Genomic DNA, 26,626 nt, shown 5'->3' on the forward strand with positions numbered 1-26,626 from the left:
GGCCACAGAGAAGCCAGCGCCAGAAGCAGAAAGCTATTCACGCAGCACGGGGATGGAGCAAGGGGAAGGCTGTGTCTGGACAGACAGATGGGGCACAGAGGGAGCATAACAGTGCTAGCGCTGGGCTGCTGTGTGCTGGGCTCTACTGCCCCCTGGTGCTCCATAGGGGAAGAGGTATTGAGAAGGAAAACAACCCAGTGGTTCTGAGTTAGCTGAGCCAGCCCGTCTCCCCACTTCTCTTGGAAACTCCTGGGGAATCCTGCCAGAGAGGGGCCCACAGCCAGCACATGCAGCCAGAGCCAGTTAGATCTTCCCTTCTCTCTGGGCCTGCCGGCACCCCTCTCTTCTTGGGATTTGCAGAAGAAGCTGTTCCTGTCACTGCATCCTTGTGGCATCTGCCCCGTGGACAGTCACTGCTTGCCCGGAGGCCAGGCACAATCCAAGTTGGCCAGAGAGGGGGCCCCAGAAAGGGCCCTCTGCAGGGTGCTCTCTTCGGTGAGCAGATGGAGGATGCTGCTGGATAAATTGTGTCACTATCTGGGCAGGGGTCAAGGCTGGCGCGAGGGGATCTCCGTGGGGAAGGGGAGGGCAGACCCCCCGCAGTAAGGAGATGGGGAGGGCTAGCCCAGGAGCAGAATGAGCTGCTTCCCAATGACCCAGGCGATCACAAAGCAGGAAGGGAGCAGTGGCTGTGACACCAGCAGAAGAGACATTAGGACTGGAGTAGGTGGGAAATCTCTCCAGAGCTCCTACCCCATTCCCTACAGGAACTTCCACTCAGAGAGAGTGCGGCTGACCTTGCCGTGAGCTCACCCAGCCAGCACTGCTAGGCCATTGCCTATGGCGACTGCTTCTAGGAGAGCATGAGACTGGAGGACCTGGGAGTGCCCTGCAGCTGGTGTTCCTACGTTAAGTCCCGGCAGAAGGAAATCACCCCACTATCAGAGCTCCTATTGGAGGACGTGGGAGCTCCCCCATAGCCAGTACTCCCACACCATTCCCTACAGTGCCTCCTGCTGGGAGAGGCTGGGACTGGAGAAACCCTTCAACCACTGCACAGGGAGGGAGGGGCGTGTGTTGGGCCCCTTGGAGGTTGCTGGTGTTTGCACTGGGCTTGGAAGGTGATGTTTTAACTGGCAAGAGCTGGTGGTTCAAGGTCTCTGCCCAGCAGAGAGGTTTAGTCTGCGAAACGATAGCTGTGCAATTTGCTGGTGCTTTCTTTTCCTTCCCCTTCAGTCTTTCGGGGCTGGGTTACCGATCAGTCTCCTGGGTAACAGTACTAACAACTCAGCTCCTGTCTGCTGCTCTCGCTGGGTCTGAACTGTGCTGACCGTGCAGGGCACCATCTCTCCAGCTCACAGCCTGGGTGATCACAGCAGAGGCTAGGCACCAGCGCCTGTGCACCATCCAGGGCTGCCATGCATCTGGCTCCTGGGCTCCCTGAGGCTGGGGGCTCTTCAGCAGCTCTTGGGGTCAGCCTAAGGTTCGGCAAAGGAAGTTTAGCTTGGCTGCGGGGCGATGTGGAGTGGAGCTGCATCCCATTATGTGGATGGGATTGGCTGGTCTTTGGGGGCACGGGGGTGTCAGTTTGTGAAGCAGGTGCCTTGAAAGGGGAGGGTCTTTCTTTTCCCTCTCACTTTCCTGGTGGCAGCCTGTTGAAGTCTGTCCAAATGTCTCTCTGTCCTATGCACGTTTGTTTCTGTGACGTGCTTTGTGCTGGGTTCTCTGTGTTATGCCTCTTCATGAGCGCCTGGCTGAGAATGCCTAAGCGTGCGGCAAGTGGAGAGAGAGTGACTGTGTGTGTGTGTGTTTGCACTTAAAGAGAGCGAGACTGTGTGAGTGTGTATGTCCTGAGTTCCTGGTGGAGGAGGAGGGAGGCATTGGCTAAGGAGGAGCCTGGCCTGAGCAGGTTGGCCAGCCAGATGGAGATGTTAGTAAGAGGGACAGTGACATGGCCCCCCCGGAATCCCAGTGTGACAGATGCCTGGGCTGGAGACTGTCTCATCACTCCCACCATTGCCTTGGTCCCAGCCATGTTACAAGCAAAGCTTTATAAGCTGTGTGTGCAGAGCATAGGTGCAGGGCACGTGGCAGAGGGTATCTGGCTACATCTGTTTCAGCCAGACCCTGGCCTGAATGCAGTGTGTGTGTGTTCATATAGGGGGATATTGCACTGCGGAGAGCATGCATCTTCTGGAGGGGCAGTGCACAGCAGTTTCTGAATAGGATGGGGGAGGGGGCATCCAGTATGGAGACACAAGTGATGGGTACACAGGTGGGGTTGGTGGTGGGGGTGCCTGCAAAGACAGACTGGAGACTCAAGTGATGTGTGCATGCACACTCAGAATGGAAACACACACACACACGCAAACACAAAATGCATGTGCGTGTATCCAGAATGGAGATATAAGTGATGGGTACGTTGTATGCGTATACATCCAGAATAGATACACAAGTGATGGGTACACAGGGGGTGGGGGGGGGGTGTTTGTGTGTGTGTGCGCACGCAAAGACAGAGTGGAGACTCAAGTGGTGTGTGTACACTCAGAATGGAGACATGCATTGTGTGTGGGGGCGGGGGTGTACATCCAGACTGCAGACACAAGTGATAGGTAAGGGTGTGTGTGTGCATGCACAGCCAGAATGGAGTCAGTGATGGTGTGTGTGTGCACGTGTCTGTGTGCCTGTGTGTGCACGTGTACATACATCCAGCATAGAGACCCAAGTGATAGCCAGCTGGATGCATCTGTGACTGTCTGGGGGTTCCCTTCTTGAGAAGTGTCTTGGCTGTTGGGCCAGCTGGCCCCATTGCCGCGCCCTGGGCTGGATGTGTGAGGAGCTCCCCGGAGGCGCTCTTCTTGCTAACCGAGCAGTGAGAGGGTCTCTGCATGTTACAGACATGCCCCTGGAGGAGGTTCGCGCCTTCGAGACTCAGATGCAAGTGGCCACAAACCAAAAGTTCGGAAGCCAGGACCCCTAGCTTCCCACCCACCCCGCCCGGGACTTTCTTTTGTATGTATGTTCCTTTTTGGTTTCTCTCTTTCTCCAGTTCTTGCAGCTGTTGTTGTTCAGGTTTCCTCCCAGCCCCACCTCTGTGCGGTAGGGCTTGGCACGGGAGCAGCTCCTTCCCTGATTGTCAGTCTGAAACCAGCTGTCGGGCAGAGCTGCGAGTCATTGTGGGCCCCCAGTGCTAACGTGGGGTGAGGAGTTGGAGCTGGGTGGCCTGGCAAGCCCTCTCTTGTGCCAACGCTCTTTAGAGCTAATCGTCAGCGAGCAGGGAGTGCTCAGACCTAGCAGCCGTGGGGAGGGGAGCAGCAGGTGCTTGGGGCTGTGGGACTGTCCTTTCCTGTGTTTGGTTATGCTGCCATGTCTTCGTCAGGCCGGGGCTTTCCTTCCGCTCTGCTGGGGGCTCTTCACTGGCAAACTAGGCACAGAGTTCCCCTCCCACATCCCAGCCCCATGGAGATTGGACACACACATGTATTCACCTCCGGGCAGATTGCACGCACACCCCTACACCCCAGTTCCCTGGAGATTATCCTCACACACGGTGCCCTCCCCCCGCCCGCCCACCTTCCGAAGCTGGTGGTTTCAGAGGGACACATTCACAACTGCACCAGAGTCCTGTTTCCCATTCATAGCTCATGCAGTCTCTTCCATTGGCGTCTCCCCCCGGTGTCCTGGATCCTGAGCGGGCAGCATGGCCACCTGCTTTTTTGGAGCTGCTTGCTTGGGTCCCCTTGCCCTTCGCTTTCCTGGGCTGGGTGGATTCAACCAGAGAAATTTGACCAATGAGCACTAGAAGCTCTGGGAGCTCTTGGTGAATGAGTTGGATTTCCCAGTACCAGCCAGGTGCCTTGCACACCTCCTGAGGGTCTGGATCAGCCCAGCCCTTAACTTGGGTCCGTCAGGTGAGTATTTAGTTAATACTCGTGGGAGAGGCTGACAGCAGGGTAGGCAGAGCAGAGGCTGTGCCAGCTTCCCCAGTACAGCTCTGCCAATGCACCTCGCCCCGACCTACGTCCCCTGCTATTCCAGTATTAGACCCTCACAAGATAACAGCCCAGAATGGAAACCTGGGCCCTGGCTCATGGCACAGCCCGTAGCAGAGGTACACAGGTAGTCCCCAGGCTGTTTGCTGGACCTGACGCAGCTGGCTTGCCCAAGAGGCAAGAAGCAAGTCTGTTCACCTGCTGGCTCTGTAGATCCAACCATGTACAGGAGCTGCCCTGTGGTGGTCATGGCTGAGTCGACTCACTCCCACATCCCTCGGCTTCATGGGAGGGGAGGTGTTGGCGGGGCATCTTCTCTTACGGTGAGGGCCGTGCTATGGACGAGTCAGAGACCTCAGGGAAACGATTGTTGCTTAGGTTGAAAAAGTGCGCCTCTCTGGGGAATAGCAGAGGGCTTCAACCACCTTATCCTGGCTGTGGCTCCCTTTTACAGACCTTTTGGGCCATAGTTTGCTCTCTATGGCCTCATCCAGTCTGTGTTTTAGCCACAGCAGTGATGGGCCCTGTGTAAACACCCAGAGGGACGGGGTGGGATTAGATTGGGTTATAGCAGATAGAGCAGTGGTCCCCAAACTTTACCCCGTGCCCCCCCTTACCCCTATCTATGCGCCCCTCCCCCCCCCCCCCCCCAGGACAGATAAGGGGGCCAAGGCTGGGGCCACAGCTGGGGGCGGGTGTGGGGCTGGCAGCCAGGGCCAGGAGCAGAACTGGCTGGTGCTCCCTCCCTGCCCCCTCTGGGGGCTGGCCCGGGCCCCAGCCATGCCCCCAAATGTTAGGGGGGTGTCCCACAGTTTGGGGACCTCTGAGATTGTTCCACAGATGGCAGAAATTACGTTGAGCAGCCTTATCCTCAGCAAACCCAGGTTTATGGGACAGCTGGCCCTCAACTTGACAGAGGCTTAAGAGGAAGAGGCCATCCTTAGTTACTCTGGCTGTGGAGGCAGAAGCTGGTTTTTGCCTGGCACTCGGAGAGCAAAGGGAGCAGGTGCCACCCCCTCTGCTTCTCTCGGACGGGCCTGTGAACTCTATTTCTCTTTGCTCTTGGCAGAGATGACGATGGACGAGGTGCGTCAGTATGAGAGGGAAACTCAGGAAGCCACCAACGAGATCATCGGCAGGGTAACGCCCTCCATTTCCATCAGCGAGGTGGGGCAGCCCTCAGCCACTCACAGCGCCCCTGCCAGTGCCCCCTCCACGCCACTGAGCGGCGACCCCCCAGAATTCCTCAGCGCACCCAAGGACAGGGCCCGGAAGAAATCCGCTCCGGAAATGCTGACGCTGCCAGCACTGAGGGAGCGCGCCAATGCTGAGTAATAGCTACCCTTGGGCCAAGCCCATCGGACGGACGCAGAGCCCCGATTCCTTCCCCCCATGACTTGGGGACAACGCCACCCACCTAACCTGCCTTGAGACGCCTAAACTCTACTGTTGTCCTTCAGAATGTCGTTCCCTCCCTCCCCAATAAAAGAGACCCCAGATCGGTTCCAGCGCCGGACGGCGGAAGCCCCGTTGTGAGGTTGCAGACTTCCCTGCTGTCCTAGATGGCCTGAGGCTGCCGTCTCCCTACTCCCCTGTGGTCGTCTCTCTCTTCTCAGCATTCCAGTGCGGGCTCTGCTTTTCCAGCCATCAACTCAGGGAGGGCTCCTGGTCCAGCCAGCACATTGGTGCTGCTTCTTGAGGGAGATGCGCTGCACCAGACCATGTCGGCGGCGCTGCTCAGCCACCCCTCATCTGTCCTGGGGGGTGATGCTCCTCCAAGCACCCTCTGCTGGAGCCAGGCTGGGGAAGGAAACCGACACGCCAACCTCTCCCTAATGAAGTCGGAAGCACCTTAGAAACGACAGTGGATTCTTCTTATTAGCAACCTCTTGGTTGCCATTATCTGGAAGTTATCAATGAGCAGGAGGCAGGTGCTGCTAGGGAAAGAAGTGCTGGGATATGCTGAGCAGGGTCCTCGGTGCCAGGGCAGGACACGGCCTGGAGAGCGCATGGAAAGGTACCTTGCGACCCCAGCGCTTCCTTCCTGTGCAGCCCTGCAAACCTGCCTGCAGCCGTGGCCAAGCTGTCAGTAAGCAGCAGGCCATTGGCAGTGTGGGAATCCCATTAACATTACAGGGGGCAGGATCAGCTGGCTAAACACTACTATTAACCAGAAGTTGTTAGCATCAGGATTGCTTGTAAGTGGAATCTACGATATCCATAAAAACTGCCAGGCATTGGCTGCCCCTGGTCCCCATTGGGACCTGCCAGGACTTTTAGCTGATGTCCCTGCCTCCTCCCGTGATTTCCGGCTGCACGCCTGGCTTCCATGTAAAACAGTGGCCCCAACCATCCACCTAACCTCACTGTACAGTCTCCTCCCAGCTGCAAAGCCATGGTGAGGGCACCTGCTTCCTTTCCAGGCTAAATAGGAGAGCCAGGTATTGGACTGAAGAGAGGCGCTGCCGACAGCCCTATCCAGACTGCTTTGGGGACAATCCCCTGCAGCCAGATGAGATTCCTCAGGGCACTGGTGAAGAGCCAGGCCGGGGCCTTGTCTATGCTAGGGACAGTTTCCTACCTGTTGCTAGCCCTGGTTCTCCGGCACTAGCTATGTTAGGAGCCCCAGTGTAGAAAAGGCCCCACCAGATTGTACGCCCGCTCTGAGTAGGGGGTTATGCGACACGGGCCTGATTATCATTTACACTCAGGGCCCCACCCTCTGCCCTCTCAGTAGTTCAAAGCAGCTATGGTGTGCATTGGCGCTGGCAGACAGCAAGCCGGCTTTGCCAGGCCCCGGTGTTGCTAAGCGGTGGGTATGCCTCAATGTTAGGAATGGGATGGGGAGCTTCAGCCTTTGTCTCTAGTGTAGACAGGTCCCTGAAGCCTGAATTGCTGCTCTTCGCATTGCTGCTTCTGCTGTCCCAACTGAGCTGCCCCGTGTCTGTAAGCCCTGCCAGGGGAAGGTCAGGGAGGGCCCAGCCTGGTGCCCTTTCCTTTCACCAGTCCCCTCTGGTGACACTGGCAAGAATGGAGCCCGTCACTCCTGACCACCCCGCCTTTCAGCCAAGCAGTGTTCTCTCCGTTGGTGCCTTCAGGAGTAGGACTATCGCCACGCATGCTTCCTGGTGCCCTTGTGGGCCCTCGGCGAGGCTGGTGTGCACCACTCCCCCTCCCTCCATGCACCATGTTACCATCTGTTCCGACTGCGCCTCAGTCACCTCAGACTTCAGCAGCCTTGAAACTGCCTCTTGCTAATCCAGCTCCCTGCTGGAGTAGGGTCTTATTGCCAGCTGAGCCCCAGGAGCTGCCATGCAGGACCTAAGGGATGCTGGAAATGTGCAGACTCTGGGAACAGGGGTGTCAACCACCAACTGTCACAGCCATAAGGCTGGTTTTGAACCGCCCATACTAAGCACACGTTGAATTGCACTTATTCCTAAACAGGAATCTCCCCAACTCCCTCCCCTCTGCTAGGGCCTCCTGGCTGGTCTCTGTTTGTCTGGGTTGTAATTATCCATGCTACGAATCGTGTCCCAGACCAGCAGAAATGAAATAGCCAGTGTCTGCTTCAAGAAAGTGCATGGGCCTGCTGCAGGAATAGGGATGGTCTAAGCCAAGGTGACCCTGAGCAACAAGGCCCTGGTCCCGTGAGGAGCCGAGCACCTCTTCCGTAGCTCTGTGTGCCTTCCGTTGAGGTTTAGGGGCCTCAGCAGCAAGCAGGGTCAAGCTTGTAGTCTTTTACATGAGGCCACTGGAAGAGTAGATTGGCTCTTGCTTGGGATTCATAGTTGCCAGCTGAGAAGCACTGGGACGTGATGGGAGGAGGCTGGGTTTGGAGATGCACCCACATGTTTGGATGTTTTTCCCAACCTTCTACAAACTATCCCAAACTCTTGAGTCTGCAAAACTGGGCTGGGATTTGATGGGAACAGGGTCTCGTGGCATTTTGTCACCCCTGGAAGCTACGTGAAAATGGGGAACATTAACCAAGCATTTTGGATAAGTTGAGTTTGAGATGAAGGTTTGGGTTTATTTTTAATTTGATCTAGGCTGGTTTGTCCGCCCCATGGGCAGTGCAAAGGGCTGATGCAGTTGTGCAGAAAATCCATTCACTGCCTGGCAGCGCTGAATGCAATGGAAGGAAGTGTTTTTATATGTGCTATAGAAGGTTGGATATTAGAGATGGGCTAGACCCAGAGACTCCAATTCAAACCCTTCCCAAGGGTGAGGAGTTGGATTTGAATCCTCCGAGTGTGGTTCAGGTTCTGGATCAAATCCAGAATTGGGAGGGATCTATTTGCTGCTTCCAGGAAGCAGCTGAAATCTCACAAAGCCACATGGCAAGATTTTTGCACCCTCGGATTTACACTGAAGACCAGAATTCCAAGTCAGAGCCTTGCTCCGTAGGATCTGAGTCCATCTCTGGGGTAGATCATTATCCCTGGTTGGATGGATTTTACAAAGCCCCCTCTGGTGTCACTGAGTTTTATGTACCTCGCTCAAGTTTTGTGTAGTATGGACTAAGCCTTTTAATGTGTCTGGTGCTTCCTGGGTCTCAGGGCCTTGTGCGGCTGGGATTTGGTCTGTGTTTCGCCCAGATACAACATTCCAGTCTGGACTTCTCTGCTTTGTGTCTTTAATTGTGAGCCCTCGCAGGCTCGCGCTTTGTGCCAAATTCCAAGGCCATGTGTTGGTGCCCGTGGAAAGTGTGTGCGTGAACATATGGGTGTGTGGACCGCTGGCCTCACGTAGCCATGAGAGTGTGTTCCCACTGCAGCGAACGCGGAGGTGTTTGGGCTGCTCCCGTTTTGGTCCCCAGAGGCCCTGGGCTGGAGTTCTGTCTCTCGTGGGTGGCCCGGGGCCTTGGCTTCCTGAGGTGCCACCTGGGCAAGTGTGTAGTAGCTGGCAATGGCAGGGGCTCTGCAGGGAGCACACAGGAGACTGGCTCTTGATTGGTGCCCTCTGAGCGAGTGCCGACCATCATGCACGGCGGCCGGAGGCCAGTGCTGAAGCTGAAGGGCCGTTCTCTTATAAATAGCACCTGGCCATGGGTGTCTGTCGAAGAGCCACTCCCCCTACTCCTCCACCCCATTCCCATTCTGCGTCCATGGGTTGTGTTTGTGCAGAGCCCCTGCCTCCCTGCACTTTCAATGGGGCTAGGGCTGCAGCTGCCAGCCTGTAAATAGGGATTTGCTGAAGACAAAACCCAAATGTGAGGCGGGAGGGTCTGCATCACAGTGGGGTCTGGGGGATTGGCGGGAATGTATCTTGCATGCAAGTGTCATGATGTAGCATTCCCCACCCCTTGTCTGGCTTCCTACCCTCCCCGCCCAGCTCCCAACTACTCTCACCCCCTTCCTCCCTGCCCCGTGCCCCGTCCTCTTACACCCTCACTAATTTCTTTCTCTTCCACCCCCTCCCCTGTCCCCCCCAGGCAGCCAGGGCACTGGGTGTCTGTGGGCTGAGGGAAGCCCTGGGTGCAGGTTGCCAGGTGTGCGCTGAGCTGGTAGCAGTAGGCGCTCCCTTTCAGCAGATCCAGGGGGGAGCATAGACCTTCCCTGCTGAGAGGCTTAGATCAGCTCCTGAAGGACAGGGACATCCTGACCCCGCATTCCCTGCAGGGTGCTGAGGACACCCCCTGGATGCACAGGGGCTCAGCCTGGGCCTAGGGAAGCAGGCTTGCCCTGGTGACACCAGCGCCCCCTTCTGTCTGTTCCAGGCAGGCAATGTGAAATATTTTTCTCTCTTGAATTTGTTCCTGCGGCCCCGTGCTCCTCGCATGTGAGAGGCCATTTCGGTGTGGGCCAGCTAAAGAGGGGGGCAGGGGCTGGCTTCCTTTCTTACAATGAAGCCCTTTTCAGAAATAAAGCTGTTGCTACTGGCTTCTCTTGAGTGTTTTTTTGTTTCTGTTGCTTCTCCCGTCCCTGCTCTGTGCCCCTTTTGGGGGTGTGTGTCACCTCCAGGGAGAGGGGTGGCAGAGAGGGGTGTCTGGCCACGAGCCTGCTCCTGGGCCACGCCCACTATGCACCCTGGCTCAGGAGCGTGGCCATCACTGGCCCTGGAAGGCAACCACCACGGGGGAAGGGCAAATGGCTCTTTAGTGGACAGAAAGGATGCTTCTGCAATGCTGCACACGGCACCTAGCTGCACCAGCAATGGGTCCATTCGAGAGAGTGAGCTGCATTCGCTGAGGCAGGCACCGCCAGGAAGAGATCCTGTCTGGGTATTGAGGTCACCAACATGTCCCATGGCTGTGGCCCTCTGGGGTCACCGAGGCAGAGGACAACATGAGAGTAGCAGGCTAATGGGGGGTGGATCTAACCATGCTCAAGGGGCGTTGCAGGCTGGGTCTAATGGAAAAACCTGCCTTTCAGTGATGACAAGCCAGGGTCACAAATATCACTCCAGGGTTTCCCTCCTCCCCAGCCCCAAACTCCCAAGCCAGATGTGTTCACTACATGGCAATACCACCTCCAGTCTCATTCCAGAGCCCCAGGGAGCTAACTACCTGCCCCTTCCACGATCCAGATGTTCCTCTGGCCTAAGGGGACAACACCTTCCCCATGCGCCAAGTGGAGCTGCTGTAGCTCCTGGAAATGAACAGGCAGAATAAACAGGGTGGGGTTGTAACTTGGGCCCAGGCCCCAGAGACGGTGGCTCTTGGCTGGGTGCCCCGTCCTTGGTTGAGTGGGAGCAAGTGCCTGTTTGCACGCTGGGTGCCAGGGCAGGGTGGAAGCCTTTCCCCAGAGCCCCCCGTTGAGCTGAGACGGGCATTCTCACCTGTGGGCTAAGGTAGTAGCTGGGGAGCTGACACCAGGCACATGGACCCCCAAAGGCTGGCACCGGCAGTCAGGAGTAGCCACCCTGGATGCTGCCCTAGTAACTACATGCTTTATGATCCCAGCTCCTTTGAGATCTGCTACCAGCTAGCACTATAGGAGAGCAAGACCCTGGTGATATTTATTATTACCTGGAAGGATCCTCTTCCATGTTGCTGATGCATCACTGTAACACACAGCCCTGTCCAGCAGAGGGCACTATCTGAAGTATGCTTTACAGCCCCCTGGAAAAGGCCCACCCACCTCCCAGGTCCCCTGCACTGCACAGCCCAAGCACGCAGCTCTCCTGCCTGGGCTGGAGCATGGAGATTCCCTGTCCAGTGCTGGCTGGGAGCCTGGGGAGGAGGGACTCAGAAAGAGTCCTGCACTCTGGCTGGGAAGGTGGCAGTAGCTGACAGCACGTATAGCAAAGGTGTCTCCTCTCTACTCCCCTCTGTCCTCAGCCCCGTCTATCCCCCCCATATCTGGCTCATCCGGGGTGCCAGCCAGCCCGTGGCACATGATGTAGTAGGCGCTGCAGTAGATGGGTGACTTGTTGGGGTTGGAATAGACCTGCTCCGGCTTGAGAGAGGCGAAGGGATTGGCTCCGTAGCTTGTGATCTGGGTCTCCAGCTCTGTCAGGATTTTCAGGGAGTACTTCAGCTCCTGCTCGCTGTCGGGAGGGGATGGGGCACAGTTAGCACACTGCCAACCTCACCCCAGCCCTGACCCCCCAGACACCTCCTGGGATTTGACCCCTGCTGGAGTAAAACACCAGGGCCCTGACACTGCACCAGGAGACTTGCAGTGTGAGCTTCCCCACAGCAGTGCCCCATCGGTGCCAGCTGGGACTCCAGCATCGTGAGCGTCCCCCACAGCAGTGCCCTGTCACTGCTCGCCAGGGCTCCAGCAGCACCACCGTCACTGCAGTGCTCTGACAGTGGCAGCTGCCAAAATGCTCTCTTAGCAGTTTAAAACAGAGTCAGGCGCTAATAGCCAAATACAGCCTGTTATAAGGTGACTTGCAACAAGCTGACTGGTTCAGAAAGCAGACATCTCATGCAAATGACTGTCTGGAGGATTCTGGGGCACAGGACAGCAGAGCCCCACATGTACTCAGCCCCCCAAGGGAAAGCAGGGGGAAGGGCCTTTCTTACTTGTAGACGGTGAAGAGGGTGGGGATCTTGTAGTCCCGCAGCAGCAGCAGTGTGGGGAGCCAGCCTTCCATTACATCCAGGCAGGCATGTAATCCTGCAGAGGGAAGGACACCAGAAAGCTTTGGAGCCTGATCCCCTGCCCAGTGAGGCCAATAGCAGTCGTGCCTCTGGTGTCACTGGAAGCAGGTTGAGGCCCTTGCTGTGGTAGGTGCTGAAGCTGCGTGTGTGCTCATGCTCAGGCATACACGCACTGCCACCCCATTGTCCCATCCCCTGCATAGCATCATGTTTCCAGGAGGCCCTGTTCTCCCCGCCTTGCAAACAAGTAGCTCCCATGACTTCAATGTCTCCCACGAGGAGGGGCAGGCGCAACAAGCCCCTGGAGTTTTCTCAGCAGGGAGCGGTGACAAGGAATGCTGTTCATGCAGCTGTCTCGCCTGCCCCCAGCTAGGACACCCTGGATGGAATGAGCTGACCGGAGCAGTGTTTTGGGAGTGGGGGATTGAGAAGCATTCCCAGCTTGTGAGCCATTGGGGATTTCACAGGCTCCCTCTGGCTCTACCAGGCCAGCCCCCTGCTTGCAGTGTTATTGTCCTGGTGCTAGCGTACGGCCAGCAAAATGCCATCATGGCACACCGGCATGCTGACTGTCTTCCTCTTATGGGAACATTGGATCCCAACATGATGCCAACAAGTTGGTCCTGGAGGACACAGCGGGTCAGTCAATCCACAGTACCTTCAAACTGCTGGCTAAGGGATAATAAAAAGCCTTTGCACTGCTATACCTTTCCTTCCAGGGCCCCAAAGCATGGTACAACACCTGTGAGATATCCCCATTTTACAGCTGGGGAAGCTGAGGCACAGAGCCATAGACCTTGCCCAGAGCCAAGACTAAAAGCCTGGGATCTTGACTCCCAGTTCTCTGTTCCAGCCAATAGCCTGTGCCTCTTATGCAATGATCTACATGGCTGCAAACAGAGGAAACCACAGGTATTTTTCATTGCTTGCAACTGATGCTTTTGTGTTGTGGTATTATTGAGTCTGTTTATTAACAACGCTAGATGCCTGCTTGATGCTTTGCAGACAGGTAGAATATGGCAGCTCGCTGCTCCATGGCTTTTACAGTCTAGCTCAGGCATGAGGCTCGGTCCATACTGAAACATTAGATTGGCATAACTCTATCGGTAATGGGTGTGAAAACCACACCACTGACCGACATAGCTATGCTGACAAAATCCCTAGTGGAGATGCAGCTTTGTCAACCATAGAGGGCTTCTGTCTACAGAGCTGACTTCGTTTGGGGAGGTGGTATTCCTAGACTGACAGAATCTCCTTCTGTCAGTGGAGGCTGCGTCTACACTATGAGGCTAGGCCAGCATAGCTATCGTCTCCGTAGTGTAGACATACCAGCAAGGGGATGACCATGAACAGAGGGCCGTAGGCCCAGATCCTCAAAGGTACATAGGTGCCTTTGATTTCAGTCAGATGCTTAAATACCTTTGAGGATCTGGGCCTTAATACTGAGAAACCAAGGGCTACAACAGAATAATATGTGCATGTGTGTGTGCACACGCACATGCCACCAAACCAGAATCTTTGGTAAAAGCCACCAGAGGGTGCCTAAATCCACAGCCTAAAAACACAACCCCCAAACCCAGAAGCACACCAGTTACATTCTCACCCAACCTTTGTAACCTACAACTAGGATTTTCCCCTTCCTCCACCTTACAACATGCACACCCACCTCCCATAACGCATGTCTCTGCCCTCCACAAAGCACACCCCAGTCAGAAATGGCCGATTTGGATTGTTCTGAGTGTTGACCCAGTGCCATGTTGAAGAAGAGCATGCTTGTGCAGCGCAGGTTCTTTAGTGGATGGTTTGAGAGGGTAACATTGGACACTGTTTACTTAGCAATCTATAGCAGTATTGATCATTCTGAACAGTTATCGATCGCGGTCTTGTTATTTAGGTGCGGTAACAGGGGAGCTCCGAGATTGTGTTTTGTTCTTCCAGCAGTTGATGTTTGAGTTAAGGATGGTTCAGTGGTTAGGGCGCTAGTCTGGGACTTGGAAGATCTGAATTCAGTTCCCTGCTCTTCCACATACTCCCTGTGTGACCTTGGGGCACATTGCTTAGTCTATACTAGAAAGGCTTTGTTAATACAGCTATGCCAGTCAACCCTTCTAGTGAAAGACACAGCTTCCATTGACAAAAGAGTGCTATTGCCAGTATAGCTAATCCTGGTTCCCCAAATGAAATAAGCTACAACTGTGTTTGCACTAGGGCTTTTGCCACCCTAGGAAGATCATAAATAAAACCGCACTCCTAACCAACATTACCATACCAGCTAAATTTCTAGTCTAGACCTGGCCTCATTCTCTCTGTGCCTCAGTTCCCCTCTATAAAATGGGGATAAGAGCACTTCCCTACTTCAGAGTGTGTGGGGTGGATAAAGCCATCCATATACCATGGCAATAGGGGCTGCATACCTAGATGGTTACGGTTGCATGTTTTGGGCTGAAGTACAGAGAAGAGGTTTCTGGCTGGCGGACATGGTTGTAGATGGCAAAAGCAGAGAGAGGACTTCACTAAAGGTTCCCTGGCTTGTTTTGGTTGGGTTGGTGATCGATTCAACTGAGCAACACAGTTCTTTGGTGGAACATGTAAGAGAGTCATTTAGGTCCGGTGTGATGAGGCATCTACCCCACACTCACCCTGCAGGGTTTAATGCAGGCCAGATGGGCCAATTAACCAATTAGGCAGTTAATTAAGGAGGTTCAACTGGGCAGGAATAGGCAGGGCCTATAAAGCCCAGGAGCTGGAAGGGGAAGAGGCTGCTGGGAAAAAGCAGACACTGCCAGAAGACATGGAGGAGCGAGTGGGGTGGGCAGGCTGCAGTCACTCCCTGGGAAAAGGGGAGGGGGCTTTGGGAACTGGTAGGCCCAGGAATAAAAGGGGAACCAGTAGTTGGAAGCAGCCCAGGGACAGAGCAGTTAGGTCTGGAAGAGATGGCCCAGGCTGCTGAGCTGAGGGTCCCTGGGCTGGAACCCACAGTAGATGGTGGGCCTGGGTTCCCCTTCCAGCCACTGGGTGAGTGGCACTGAGGCAGTGACTATTGAGGAGCTAATCTCTCCCCCCCCCCCCCCCCAAAAGGATAGAGACATGGCTGGAGGGCCAAGCCACAAAGAGGACACTGTGGTTCCTGAGGCTGTGAGAGGGGCTGCAGGCTGACAGCAGTGATGGTGCACAAACCACGGACAGGGGGTCATAGGCCTTGAGTTAATCCCCAGAGTGACCAGGAGGTGGCGTCAGCCCAGCGGTGAGTGGTGCACTCTGCTACACCAGGTGAACTTTAAAACTCTAGGGCCACCTCTCTGCCTGGATATTCCTCACACCCAACTCCAAACACCTTGCTGGCTTCTTGACCCCACTTACTGTGAACAGACTGTCAGGGCTTCTGCAGTTACCTCGATCTTTGCCATCTGCCTCTGATTAGATCATTTCACAGCTCCCCATGCCACTGCCCCAGTCTTTTAGAAAAAGACTCCTAGCCTGCTGCGCTGTCCTGACAACACCCCTGCAATGAGTTAAAACCATTTGCCTGGATCCGACCTTGCATCCTCTCTCCTAAAGACTAAGCTCTGGATTACTCTATGTAGCACCTACTGGGACAGATATATTTTCCCCAGATGCATTCCATTTCCATTAGCTCACGGACTTATTTAGTGATGATCTTAAAAGCACTTTTCCATAAACAGGCTTTCTGAGCTTTCTCTTCACCCCACCCCCACACTTCCAGATTCAGAACTCATTGCCTGAGCTAAACTCATGGCTGATTTACTACAGCCCCAAACTGCCTTGCCATGTCTTCACAGAGCGGGAAAGCAGCAGATCAGAGGGGTTCTAAAGGGCCAGATCCTCAGCTGACTCCAGTGGAGTCAATGGAGTGGTGCTGATTTACACCTGATTTAGCTCCAGATCCCTCTGCAGAGGCTGCCTTTGCTCTTTGGGCTTAGCCTAGCACCATTTACTTCTGCAATAGGTTGTGCCATGTCTGTGCTTTCATATCCTAGGCCTTTCTCTTTCTTTTAAATAAAAGTGCTGATATGTTACAAACCCTTGTAATTCTCTGGCCATTTCTACGTGCTTGTGAGTATTTCCTGCCCTTTCCAGCCTCGATTGGCCAGTGCAGTGATGCAGGCCTCAGGCAGGCTATGCCGACTGTGAGGAGAGGCAGAGGCAAACCCATGCAATGGATTCAGAGTAGCAGCCGTGTTAGTCTGTATCCACAAAAAGAACAGGAGTACTTGTGGCACCTTAGAGACTAACAAATTTATTAGAGCATAAGCTTTCGTGGGCTACAACCCACTTCCAGATAACCTGAAACTTTGTAAAGGAAACCCCCAAAATTAAGAAAGAACATAAATACTATGAAGTAACATCAAATACTTGTTTAGGAAAATAATAAACTGTAAATAACCAGCGCAAGGAAAGAAACTTTGCCAACATGCTGTGTCACTCTCAGGGAGGACTCAACTCTTCCTCCCTCTGACTACAAAGTCTAGTTTCACCCCGGCTGTCCTGACTTCTCCGGCTTGTGATGCTCCTTTGAGCCGATGCTGCTACGACCACACCTCTTTCCAGCAGGTTCACCCACAAGTGACAGTGCCTCCCCAGAGATCCATGCCTGTTCCCCCGATGCCTAAACTTTATTCCCTCTGTCAGTGTCCCAGTGATCAACCTCACCGGTCACACGCTCTGTGCCCCACACGGCCCTTCATATCCAGCTTCCTCAGCAAATCTCCTTTTTACTAGGGTTACCATACTTAACAAATAAAAAAAGAGGACCCTCCACGGGGTCCTGGCCCCGCCCATTTCCCACCCCAGCCCCGCCCCAACTCCGCCCCTTCCCTGCCCTAACTCCGCCCCCTCCTCCCTCCCACTCCCAGCCACGCGGAAAGGGCTGCCCGAGCACTACCGGCTTCACGGTTTGCCGGGCAGCCCCCAGACCCTGCGCCCCCGGCCGGCGCTTCCCCAGCGCAGCTGGAGCCCGGGAGGGGAAGTGCCCAGCCGGGGGCGCAGGGTCTGAAGGCTGCCCGGGAAACCGTGAAGCCGGTAGTGCTCGGGCTTCGGGCAGCCCGGCTCTTAAACAGAGCCGAAGAGTCGGGGAGGAGCAGAGCCGCCGCGGGAGGGGAAGTGCCTGGCCGGCATTTTCCCGGACATGTTCAGCTTTTTGGCAATTCCCCCCGGACGGGGGTTTGAGTGCCGAAAAGCCGGACATGTCCGGGAAAAAACGGACGTATGGTAACCCTACTTTTTACCCCAGTGCCGCTGTGTTCTTTAACCGCCTTCCAATGGCCTCCTCTCTGGCAGAATCTGAGCCCCCTCCGCAGCTCGAGCTGCCCTCTCTCTGGGGGGGTCTATCTCCCCACCAGGGCAGCATTCTGTGCTGCTGCATCACAGCTGCAGGCTCTAACGCTAAGCCCAACTGCAGCAGGCACTAGTGCTAGGGCCAGGGTAACTACGCCTTCAAACTTCCTAACCACTTGCAAACTTCCCTCCGGGCTGGATTCTCAGTTCAGAGACTGGGCTGATCCACAGGGTTCAGAGCGGGATGCGCAAGGCAGGAGAGGAGTCCCAATCTGATTATCTGATTCAGGCCTGTCTCCACTTTCCAATAGACTGGGCTCCTGGTGACGTCCCAGGGTATCTAGAAAGCACACAGTGGGTCTGGCATACGCAGAGGGGGAAAGCGCACACCATTCTTGGCTGTGCTTGCTAGGGGGCAGCAGACATCTGGACTGAAATCTTGATAGCCTGGCTGAGCTGTGATATTAGGCCTATGAGATCCTGGCTATGTGGCACTTCCTGTGGCAGCTAGTCCCTAATGGCATATGGCAACAAAGTTAAAAAGCAATCTGACTAGGAGCTAACAAAGTACCTGGGTTTGCCTCCTCCTTTCCCAGGATATAGGCTACCACAGCCACTGTCTGCAGTGTTGCTGAGCTCTTGGTTCATGTCATTGTCCCAGCAGAAGGCAAATGCAAGTCACAAGGAACTTGGTTGATGATAAGAGAGCACTGGCTCTCAAAAATCATATACTGTGGCATATATGAGGCAGCAATATCTAGTGGCTAGGGCAGGGCAGTGGGAGTCAGGACTCCAGGGTTCCAGTCCCAATTCTGCCACTGACTTGCTGTGTGCCCTTGGGAAAGTCAGTTAAAAAAAACAACACTTTGTGCCTCAGTTTCCCCATCTATACAATCCCTGCCTTTTTAAAGTGTTTTGAGATCATCAGATCCAAGGCTCTCTATGTGTAAGCCATTATAAAGATGTTATGAGGAAATCTTCTGATCCTGGTTAAACACATGAAGGATCCAGCGAGTATGGTGCATTAAATACTAAAGCCTGTGGCACAATGCTTCGGAGCAGAGACATTTAAAAAAAAAAAGGCAAGCCAAGCTCTAGGAGGAATATACACTAAGCAAGGCCGCCCTTTCCTAACACTGTCCTTTGGTACAAAAATGCTCCCAGCACATTCTAACACCTTGATGCTGAGTCACCATGTTGCCATATGAGCCTCAGTATGTCATTGACAATGGGTCAGTGCAACGACATCACGTTGTGTAAACCCAGGAGTCTCTAACTGTCCTGCTAAGCTGGGGTTGCAGGATGCAAGCTGACCCATGCAAAGTTGGACTATGCCATCAATCCCCAGCCCACAAAGCCCGGTGGGAATTCTTCTTGCATGGCAGAAAGGAACAGTTGAAATCTTTTCAGTCATTCTGGCCTTTAACCCCCAGAGCCTCCTTGGTATCACCATTGAGAAGATGTTGTCTTGGTATCTCTCCCTTCTTTTTGCTTTATGTTGCCTGTAGTGGAGTGGCTGCCCCACTCCTGTATAACAGGGGTTAAAAGCAGCCAAGCTAGGCTGATTGGGGAAGCAGCCAAGCTGTGGCCAGCCAATCAGGGCCCAGCTGGCCCTGATAAGAGGGCTGGGGGCCAGGAACTGGGAGGAGTCTCATTCTAGCCCTGGAGTGGGAAGGGCTAGCTGCCTGGGAGCAAGGTATCTGAAGCAGAGCAGAGCAGAGCAGAGCAGTGCTGGGGAAAAGAGCAAGAGGAGCTGGGGGGAGCTCCAGCCTGGTAAACCCCCAGGCTGCAGGCCTTGGCAAAGGCCTACAGAGGTACTGGGGCTGCAGAGGTGTAGCCTGGGGATAGGAAGAGGCAGCTGGTCCTACCCCATTGCCAATGGTGAGTGGCCATTACAGACTGCAGTTGCCCCAGTGAGCGGGGGCTAGATGATGACTGGCAGTAGTCACTGAGGCAAGGTGGGTATAGAGGGTTGGGGGTTCCCCTGGGAGGGGAGACCCAGAGCGTGGGGGTACTGCTGAGGCAGAACCCTGAGGTAAAGGGTACCGGGGTCCGGGAGGGACACGGGGCCAGTGGCAGGTGAGACATTGACCTGCAGAGAGTGCTCCATATGCTGGAAAAGAGCTAATTCCCAGATGACCAGCAGGAGGTGCCGTGCCAGTGGGTCTTCGCTTTGCTACATTGCCCCAAGTCCTTGTCAATCTGAGTGTTCCCTACCATCTGGAAGTGGAGAAGGTCAGCAGGAGGAAACCCAGCCACGGGGTGTGGTGATAACAGAGGGTGCAGAAACAAGCTGCAGGAGAGGAGATTTGGGGGGAGGGGGAGCTGTCAGGGAGGAGCAGGAAATCTGAAGGGCAGCATTGATTGGGCCTAGAAGGAGGGACCCGAGGAGCGCTGCCCCAGATGGGCAGTATCAGTGGGGAGGGCAGCACCATTTGAGACAGTAGTTAGCCTCTGTCTGTACACTCACCTGGATGAAAGCCCACCACAAGGTCTGGGCGGGCAGCCTGATGAGTCTCCACCTGGGATTCCCAGAAGTCAGGATAAAGCGACTTGTAGCTGCTGAGATAGACTCTTCCCCTGGGTCCAAACGCTGTCAGCGGAGGCCTCATGATGGGTCCATCTACCACATTGACTCCCACCATTACTACCTCGATGCCCTGGTGCCCAGGAAACACCCGTGTCAGCTCATCATAATCTGTCACCCGGGTGTTGAGGGTCTCGATATGGGAAGCCCCTATGACATGCACCGTGACAGGCTTGGTATAGAGATCAATGCCGAAAGCATGCAGTGCCAAGCCGATGGTGATCGGCCTGGACTGGAAGTCTGTGGTCAGCCGTTTGACAGACTCCAGCAGCTCTCCCTCCTCTGGCTTTGGCTTCCCCACGTTGGCCCAGAGGATGTTCATATAACGCCCAGTCAGTATAGCGCTCAGCTTTTCTTCCAGGTGCTCCTGCATGGAGAACCAGTCTTCCCAGCTTTTCACCTCCTGTATGCGCTTTGTCCAGGTCGCTGTGGGGAATGGGATGTCACCTAGAAGGAGAACCCCAGAAATTCTCAGTTCAGTGCTGCAGACTTCCCCAGGCTGTACTGATCTTTTTCCCTGGATAAGGGTATCATCCCTTTAAAAAGACAGCGCTTGAAGCTCTGCCATTCAGCTTAACAGGAAGTGCTGAGCCCAGAGCAGCCCTGCCAGTGAACAAGGATATGTTGTGTGGTAATGAAGGGGAAACAATAGGGAGATGAAGGAGCTGACTGTATAACGGATGTCTGAGCCATCAACTCTGTGAAGGATGTTGGAACCCCAGAGAACCCAGGAGTCTTCAAGCCAAACTAGGAGAGCAGCTGCAGGTATGCAGGACTCTACAAATCCCCTAATGAGGAGACTGGAAGCCCCTGCAGCTATGAGTCTCTGTGTGTGTGCAATTCCTGGATTCCCCCTAGCTAACACTCAGTGGTATCCAGACACCACCTTGCTTGGCTTCACAGCATGACAGGGCTCTGTCAGGCTTCAAAGACAGCCCTCAGTGCTTGTCACTGATATCATGGAAACCCAGGCAAGCCACAAAGGTCTGGGAGCTGGGGAGGGAACGTGAGCAGGTCTGGATAGAATCCACCATGAGACCCTGTGACGAAGTGGGGGGTTTCCCCAGGCCCAATTCCCTTCTTGGTGCAATCTTCTTACCATCTACTTGGAGGCTTGCTTCCTGCATGAATCTGCACTAAGACAGTCAAATGGCCTCTGGCTGCAGATGGCCCAGCCAGCTTTGACCCAGTCAAAGTGGACCCCTTGTCCCCTTCTGTTGAATATAGGCAGCAAACCTACCTGTGAAGACGAGCCATTCTACCAGCCGGTCAAGAGCTACCAACCTCAGCTTCTTACACAACTTCTTGTGCACAGGCCAGTTGGCCCGTTGGCACTCTGAGTTGCAGTAATACACGTTCTGGCACCTAGAGGGAGCAGGAGAGAGGAGAAAGAATATGGTGCTCCACCAGGCAGCAAATTCAAGATACATCCTAGCACCTGATAGGAGAGTGAGCCTGAGAGAGCTGCCCCAAGGAGACCAATACTCAGTGCATGAGTTGATGGGCTCCCTCTGGACTGCACAGCATTCTTGCCCTTACCTATCCCTGCATGTGAACATGAGACATAAATACAAGAATTTGTTCCTGGGGTAACTTCATTGATCCATTGGGGTTACACCAGGGATTAGTTTGGCCTTGGTGCTGTTGCAATGTCTTTCAAAGGGGCTGGTAAGAACAGAGAGCGCCTCACTTATCAGCTGTCGCCCACTGAGTTGGTACTGCCGCCTTCATGCAGAAGGCAGCCAGGCAGCATCATTGGAATCATGTACAAGCTACCCACCAAGGGGCAGCTACGCCCCCTGTCCTCAGTTATACCCCCTGCAACATCTCATCCTCCACCCATGATAGCCAGAGAGTGCAGAGGTTTAGACACCGAGGGCCTGTTCTCACTGAAGTTAATGGAATGACTCTCATTGACTTTGGATCCGGTCCTGAGGAATTAAAAAAAAAAAAAAAAAAACAGATGCACCCAGCTGCTACTCAGAGGAGTAACCTCTATTATGGGGCCCCATTCAGAAGCCTAGCTAAGCCTCTATGGCCTGGTCTACACTAGGACTTTAATTCGGATTTAGCTGCCTTAATCCGAATTAACCCTTCACCCGTCCACACTACAGAGCCAGTTAATTCGAATTAAAGGGCCCTTTAAATCGATTTCTGTACTCCACCTCGACGAACGGAGTAGAGCCTAAATCGATTTTGTTAATTCGAATTAGGGTTAGTGTGGACGCACACCACCGAATTACTGTATTTAAGTTAATGGGGTAGTGTGGCCGCACACCACCGAATTAATGTGGTTTAAAACCGAATTAAGGTGCTTAGTGTGGCCGCGCACAATCGAATTTATACAACCTGTTTCCCAAATTCGAATTATCTAAATTCGGATTAATCCTGTAGTGTAGACATACCCTATGTTAGAAGGAATTGTCGTCCTGTTCCCATAGATTAGGGTTACCATTCGTCCGGATTCCCCCAGACATGTCCGGCTTTTTGAACTAAAAATAGCGTCCGGGGGGAATTTGTAAATGTCCGGACTTTCCCCCCCCGCAGAGAGCGCTCGGCTAACAAGGCAGCCGGCCGGATGGTGCCACTTACATGGGGCTCCGACAGCCAGAGAGCCCCTCCTCCGCTTTCCCTGCAGCAGAGATTCCCTCCCTCCCTGCATTCGCAGATCGCCTCCGGCAGTCTGGAGCTCCTCCCCTGCTCCTCCTCCACTGCTGCCCAGCGTGCCGGGAGGAACGGCTCAGGCCGTTCCTGAGCAAATTCACAGAGCCATTAGGCGAAGGCCAACAACAAGGGGGCCAGGGGGTCGGAGAAGGGGCAGGGAGGTTTTGGAGGGGGCAGTCAAGAGACGGGGGGGTCGGGAGTTTGGGGGGGCTTTCTGGGGGGTGTGGATAAGGTTTTGGGCAGTCAGGGTACAGGTAGGGGGTAGGATCCTAGGGGGGCAGTCAGGGTGGGGCGGTCTCAGGAGGGGGCAGTTAGGGGAAAAGGAACAGGGAGGCTTAGGTAGGGGGTGGGGTTCTGGAGGGCAGTTAGGAGCAGGGGTCCCAGGAGGGGGCAGTCAGGGGACAAGGAGCGGGGTGGGGTGTTTGGGAGTTCTGGGGGGGGGCTGTCAGGTGGCAGGGGTGGGGAGGGGGATCGGAGCAGTCAGGGGACAGGGAGCAGAGGGGTTTAGATGGGTCGGGAGTTCTGGGGGTGGGGAGTGGTTGGATGGGGCGTGGGAGTCCCAGGGGTCTGTCTGGGGGTGGGGGTGGGGATAAGGATTGGGGCAGTCAGGGTACAGGTAGGGGGTAGGGTCCTAGGGGGCCAGTTAGGATGGGGGGAGGGTCTCAGGAGGGGGCAGTCAGGGGACAAGAGGCAGGGAGGCTTAGGTAGGGGGTGGAGTCCTGGGGGGCAGTTGAGGGAACAAGGAGCGGGGGGAGGGTTGGTTGTTCTGAGGGGGGTGGGAAGTGGGAGGGGCAGGGGCGGGGCTAGGGCAGGACGGGGGCGGGGCTCCTCCCGTCCTCTTTTTTACTTGCTGAAATATGGTAACCCTACCATAGATATTCTGGGAATATTTCCACTGGGGACAAGGGAAGGATCTTGCCTTATGCTATGGCTCAGTCCTTTATAGCCGCCCTCAGCCACACACTGGGTGCTGTTGAGTACCTTTTGCATCGCCGGAGGCTTCTAGGGTCAGGGAGGGCATCGGGGAGTTTCTTGCACTCAGCACAGAATTTGAAGGTGTCCTCCATTTTTTGAAACATGTCAAAATAAGTCCGGATCCCGAAATCCATCCCCAGCTTCTTCCCATCCATGGCAGACCTGCAGGAAAACAGCCAAAGTAGCAAAGTCGATGAAAGGCGAGCAGGGCACAACCCAACCTTGTCCTAGCGTGGTCCTTTCATAGCGACAAGACTGGCCCAAAGATGCTGTGTAATGGAAGATGTTAGCATCAGCTCAACTTGCAGGGGGGTACTGTATGCTGCTTCATCACTGCTGCAGTATGAATTCATTACCACAGCTTTGATGAGGGCTTCTGTTGTAGGGGCCAGCCCGAATGTTATCAATGCCCTGATGGCAGCTAGCAGAGATTGTCCTGATCGGATGCCTTTATCCATGCTTGGTATGATCAGAGACTGTTCTGAACTGAAGGGAAGTTATAGCCACATGTTGATATGAACTGGCAGGGCCAGGCCTCATCTGAGGACCCCTTAGGAGAGAGAACTTTATCCCTACTAGGGTATGAACCAACAGGGCATGATGTTCTGATCCTTTGAGAACAAGGGAGTTTAACTTTCTTTTCACTGGAAGTGGCCCTATCAGTCCACCAAGCTCCCCTCTAGCCAAGGGGCACATAGTGTTTGCTTTGCTCTTTCCCTCAGGCCATCCAGCAGTCTAATGCTCCCAGTGGCTAGTGGAGACAGTCCTAGAGGTGTCTGAGGTCGTGTGCCATGCGGGTGTTCAGATGGCAGCACACACCTTGTGCAGAAGCCACGGGGCACCCCGGCATTACTCACTTGTATTCGTCATAGCTCTTCATGTTGAGTTTCTTCAGGATGACCTGCGACAGACCAGGGACGTTGCTATCCATAGCTTGGAAGCCCAGGGAGTCCATGTTGTGGCTTGTAATTACTGGCTCTTCCGCAGGCTTCTTCTTGGAGTGGCTGGACTTGGAAGTCGCGCCCTTGTTTCTGTGGGCCATTTCTGTCAGTGCTGGAAATTGGGCAGGCTGGAAATAAGGAGAATGAATAAAGGAGAATAACTGCGGAGGTCTTGAACAGGCTCCCCCCATCTATCCCAGACTATGGTGCCTGAGCTCTGGATGCCTCTTCTTGGTATGCTGGAGATGTCCTCCCCACTTAACGACCTGCAGGGAAAGCAGCAGGGTCTAGCATGCAAACGGCTGCGAGCCTGGTACTATTGTGTAGTGTGTCTTTCACCCCTAGGTGTGTTGCAGACAGGCGACGGAGGCTGGTTTTGCTGGCTTGCAGATGCATGAGACAGCCACAAGGGGGCCTGTTGGTGCTCTGCTCTGCATATTCTCAGACCACAGGCTTTTTGAGTCCATCCACTCCCTCAGGCGTTTGCCCTGACTGGCGTTATTCGCTAGTATCGCTACCTACCCCTCCAACAATGACTTGGCCACGTTCTTGCTTGTGAAGGGAGCTGCTGTCCTCCCTCCTCTGCCGTGTTGCCCGTCCATTCTCTTGCCCCCTTGACAGAGGGCTGTAGATGCACTGCTTGCCTCTTGGCCGCTGATGGAAATCAGCGTGGTGGCGCGTCTGTCATCGCTTAGCACAAGCTGCCAGCACTGACTGACTCAGCCTCTCAGATAGCTCTTGCTCTGGTTCCCCCACAGCGGCCGTGACCTCTCCTCTGAAGAGGATGCCAGCAGCAGCAGGAGGAGAGAAGGAAGCCCTTTCATCCTCTGGTTTTGCCTAGTCCTTTAACAGCAGACCCCCAAATCTGCTCTGGGCTGTGCGCAGGAGGCTCCCATGGCAATCAATGAGATGCATGTGCATCTCTGACCAGTACTAAGGGTAGCTCAGCAGGTGTCTTGACTAGCCAGTGGCACAAGACCATGTCAAATGTCCTCCAAGTTGGCACGCTGGTGAATGCAGTAGTGTTATTACCATAGCTGCACGCTGTGTGGGCAGACAGAGCCAGGGTGGGGTGACCCACAGTGTAAAGAACTGGTCCCACAAGAGGAGACACAGAAGGTGGAGGAGGACACAGGGTAGGAGGTCCTCAGGCTGGTTCTAGTTGGCACTGTTGGAAGGAAGTCTGTGCTAACGGTCTAGTGATCTGACAGGTTCAGGGAAGGATAAGCTTGTGGCCAAAACATGGGGGTTGGAAGTCAGGAGACCTGGGTTCTCTTCACATCTCTACCACGGACTCACTGAGCACAGGACGGCCCCTCTCTGTGCTTCACTTTCCCCATTTGTACAACAGGGGCGTGGTAATGATCTATCTCTCAAGAGTGGTTTTTAAAATTAATTTGCTAACATTTCTTGTAAGGTGCTTTGAGATCCTCAGCTCAGAAAAGGGCGGTGTGTTTTTACTTCTAGATCAAAGGTTCAAACTTGGCCCAGCTCAGTAGTACAAAAGTTACCACCAGTTTCATACAGACCACACATCAGATGGTAGTGTCCATGGAAAGGTGCTCCTAACATCCAAGACACCACCATAATTGGCACTTGCAGCATTTGCCCCCTTTTGTGCAGTCCCAGCAGAGAAGACAAGAACTGAGTGAATAGAGTGAGCTCTCCGTGTTGGAACAGGTCCCTGCAGAGCAAGACTGGGGCACACTGGGGAGAGAGCTTACACTTTCCCTGCCTGTGTTGTACCTGCTCTGTTAGTAGAGAGAGGACTCCAGCTCCAGGGCTGGCAATCAGGCACGTTTTCCCAGCACTGAACTTGCATAGACTAAGAAAAGGTGATCTGTACAGCGGGCTGGTTTCTCTTTATGATAAGTAAGTTCATTGCTGTTTCTCAACAGGGCCTGGAGATGCACGCAGAGGTCTGGCCTAGGGGAATAACTGCTGACAGGTGGACGGTGCCTGCCTTGCTTGCAAAGCTGGTTGAAAGCCAGGAAAACGCTTTCAGCCCAGCCAGCTGACCTGGTTGGCAAAGAACTGAGCCCTGCTGTCAGCCTTACAAGGGCCTGATCATGGTCCAGAGCTAGAGAAGGAACAAGTCTGGTACCCCCGATCTCCA

General features: G+C 54.5%; 2 protein-coding genes across 2 annotated transcripts in view; one reads left to right on the forward strand and one right to left on the reverse strand.

The window, feature by feature from the left end:
- The window catches only part of LOC112116084 (cytoplasmic phosphatidylinositol transfer protein 1-like), a 42,862-nt gene extending 33,405 nt beyond the window's left edge, over positions 1 to 9,457 (forward strand). The window contains exon 10 of the mRNA XM_024213402.2: positions 5,062 to 9,457. Coding sequence (XP_024069170.1) covers positions 5,062 to 5,327 — 266 coding nt within the window. The 3' untranslated portion in view covers positions 5,328 to 9,457. The remainder of the gene's footprint in view (positions 1 to 5,061) is intronic.
- A 1,436-nt stretch (positions 9,458 to 10,893) lies between these two features.
- Positions 10,894 to 26,626, reverse strand: part of MSS51 (MSS51 mitochondrial translational activator) — a 17,122-nt gene continuing 1,389 nt past the window's right edge. The window contains exons 2-7 of the mRNA XM_026650821.2: positions 24,427 to 24,638; positions 23,576 to 23,731; positions 21,171 to 21,295; positions 19,814 to 20,377; positions 11,971 to 12,064; positions 10,894 to 11,486 (exon numbers count right to left, since the gene is read on the reverse strand). Coding sequence (XP_026506606.1) covers positions 11,258 to 11,486; positions 11,971 to 12,064; positions 19,814 to 20,377; positions 21,171 to 21,295; positions 23,576 to 23,731; positions 24,427 to 24,611 — 1,353 coding nt within the window. The 5' untranslated portion in view covers positions 24,612 to 24,638 and the 3' untranslated portion in view covers positions 10,894 to 11,257. The remainder of the gene's footprint in view (positions 11,487 to 11,970; positions 12,065 to 19,813; positions 20,378 to 21,170; positions 21,296 to 23,575; positions 23,732 to 24,426; positions 24,639 to 26,626) is intronic.

Source organism: Terrapene carolina, unplaced genomic scaffold (assembly GCF_002925995.2).
Source record: "Terrapene carolina triunguis isolate 2854851 unplaced genomic scaffold, T_m_triunguis-2.0 Scaffold93, whole genome shotgun sequence".
Classification (NCBI taxonomy): Eukaryota; Metazoa; Chordata; order Testudines; family Emydidae; genus Terrapene; species Terrapene triunguis.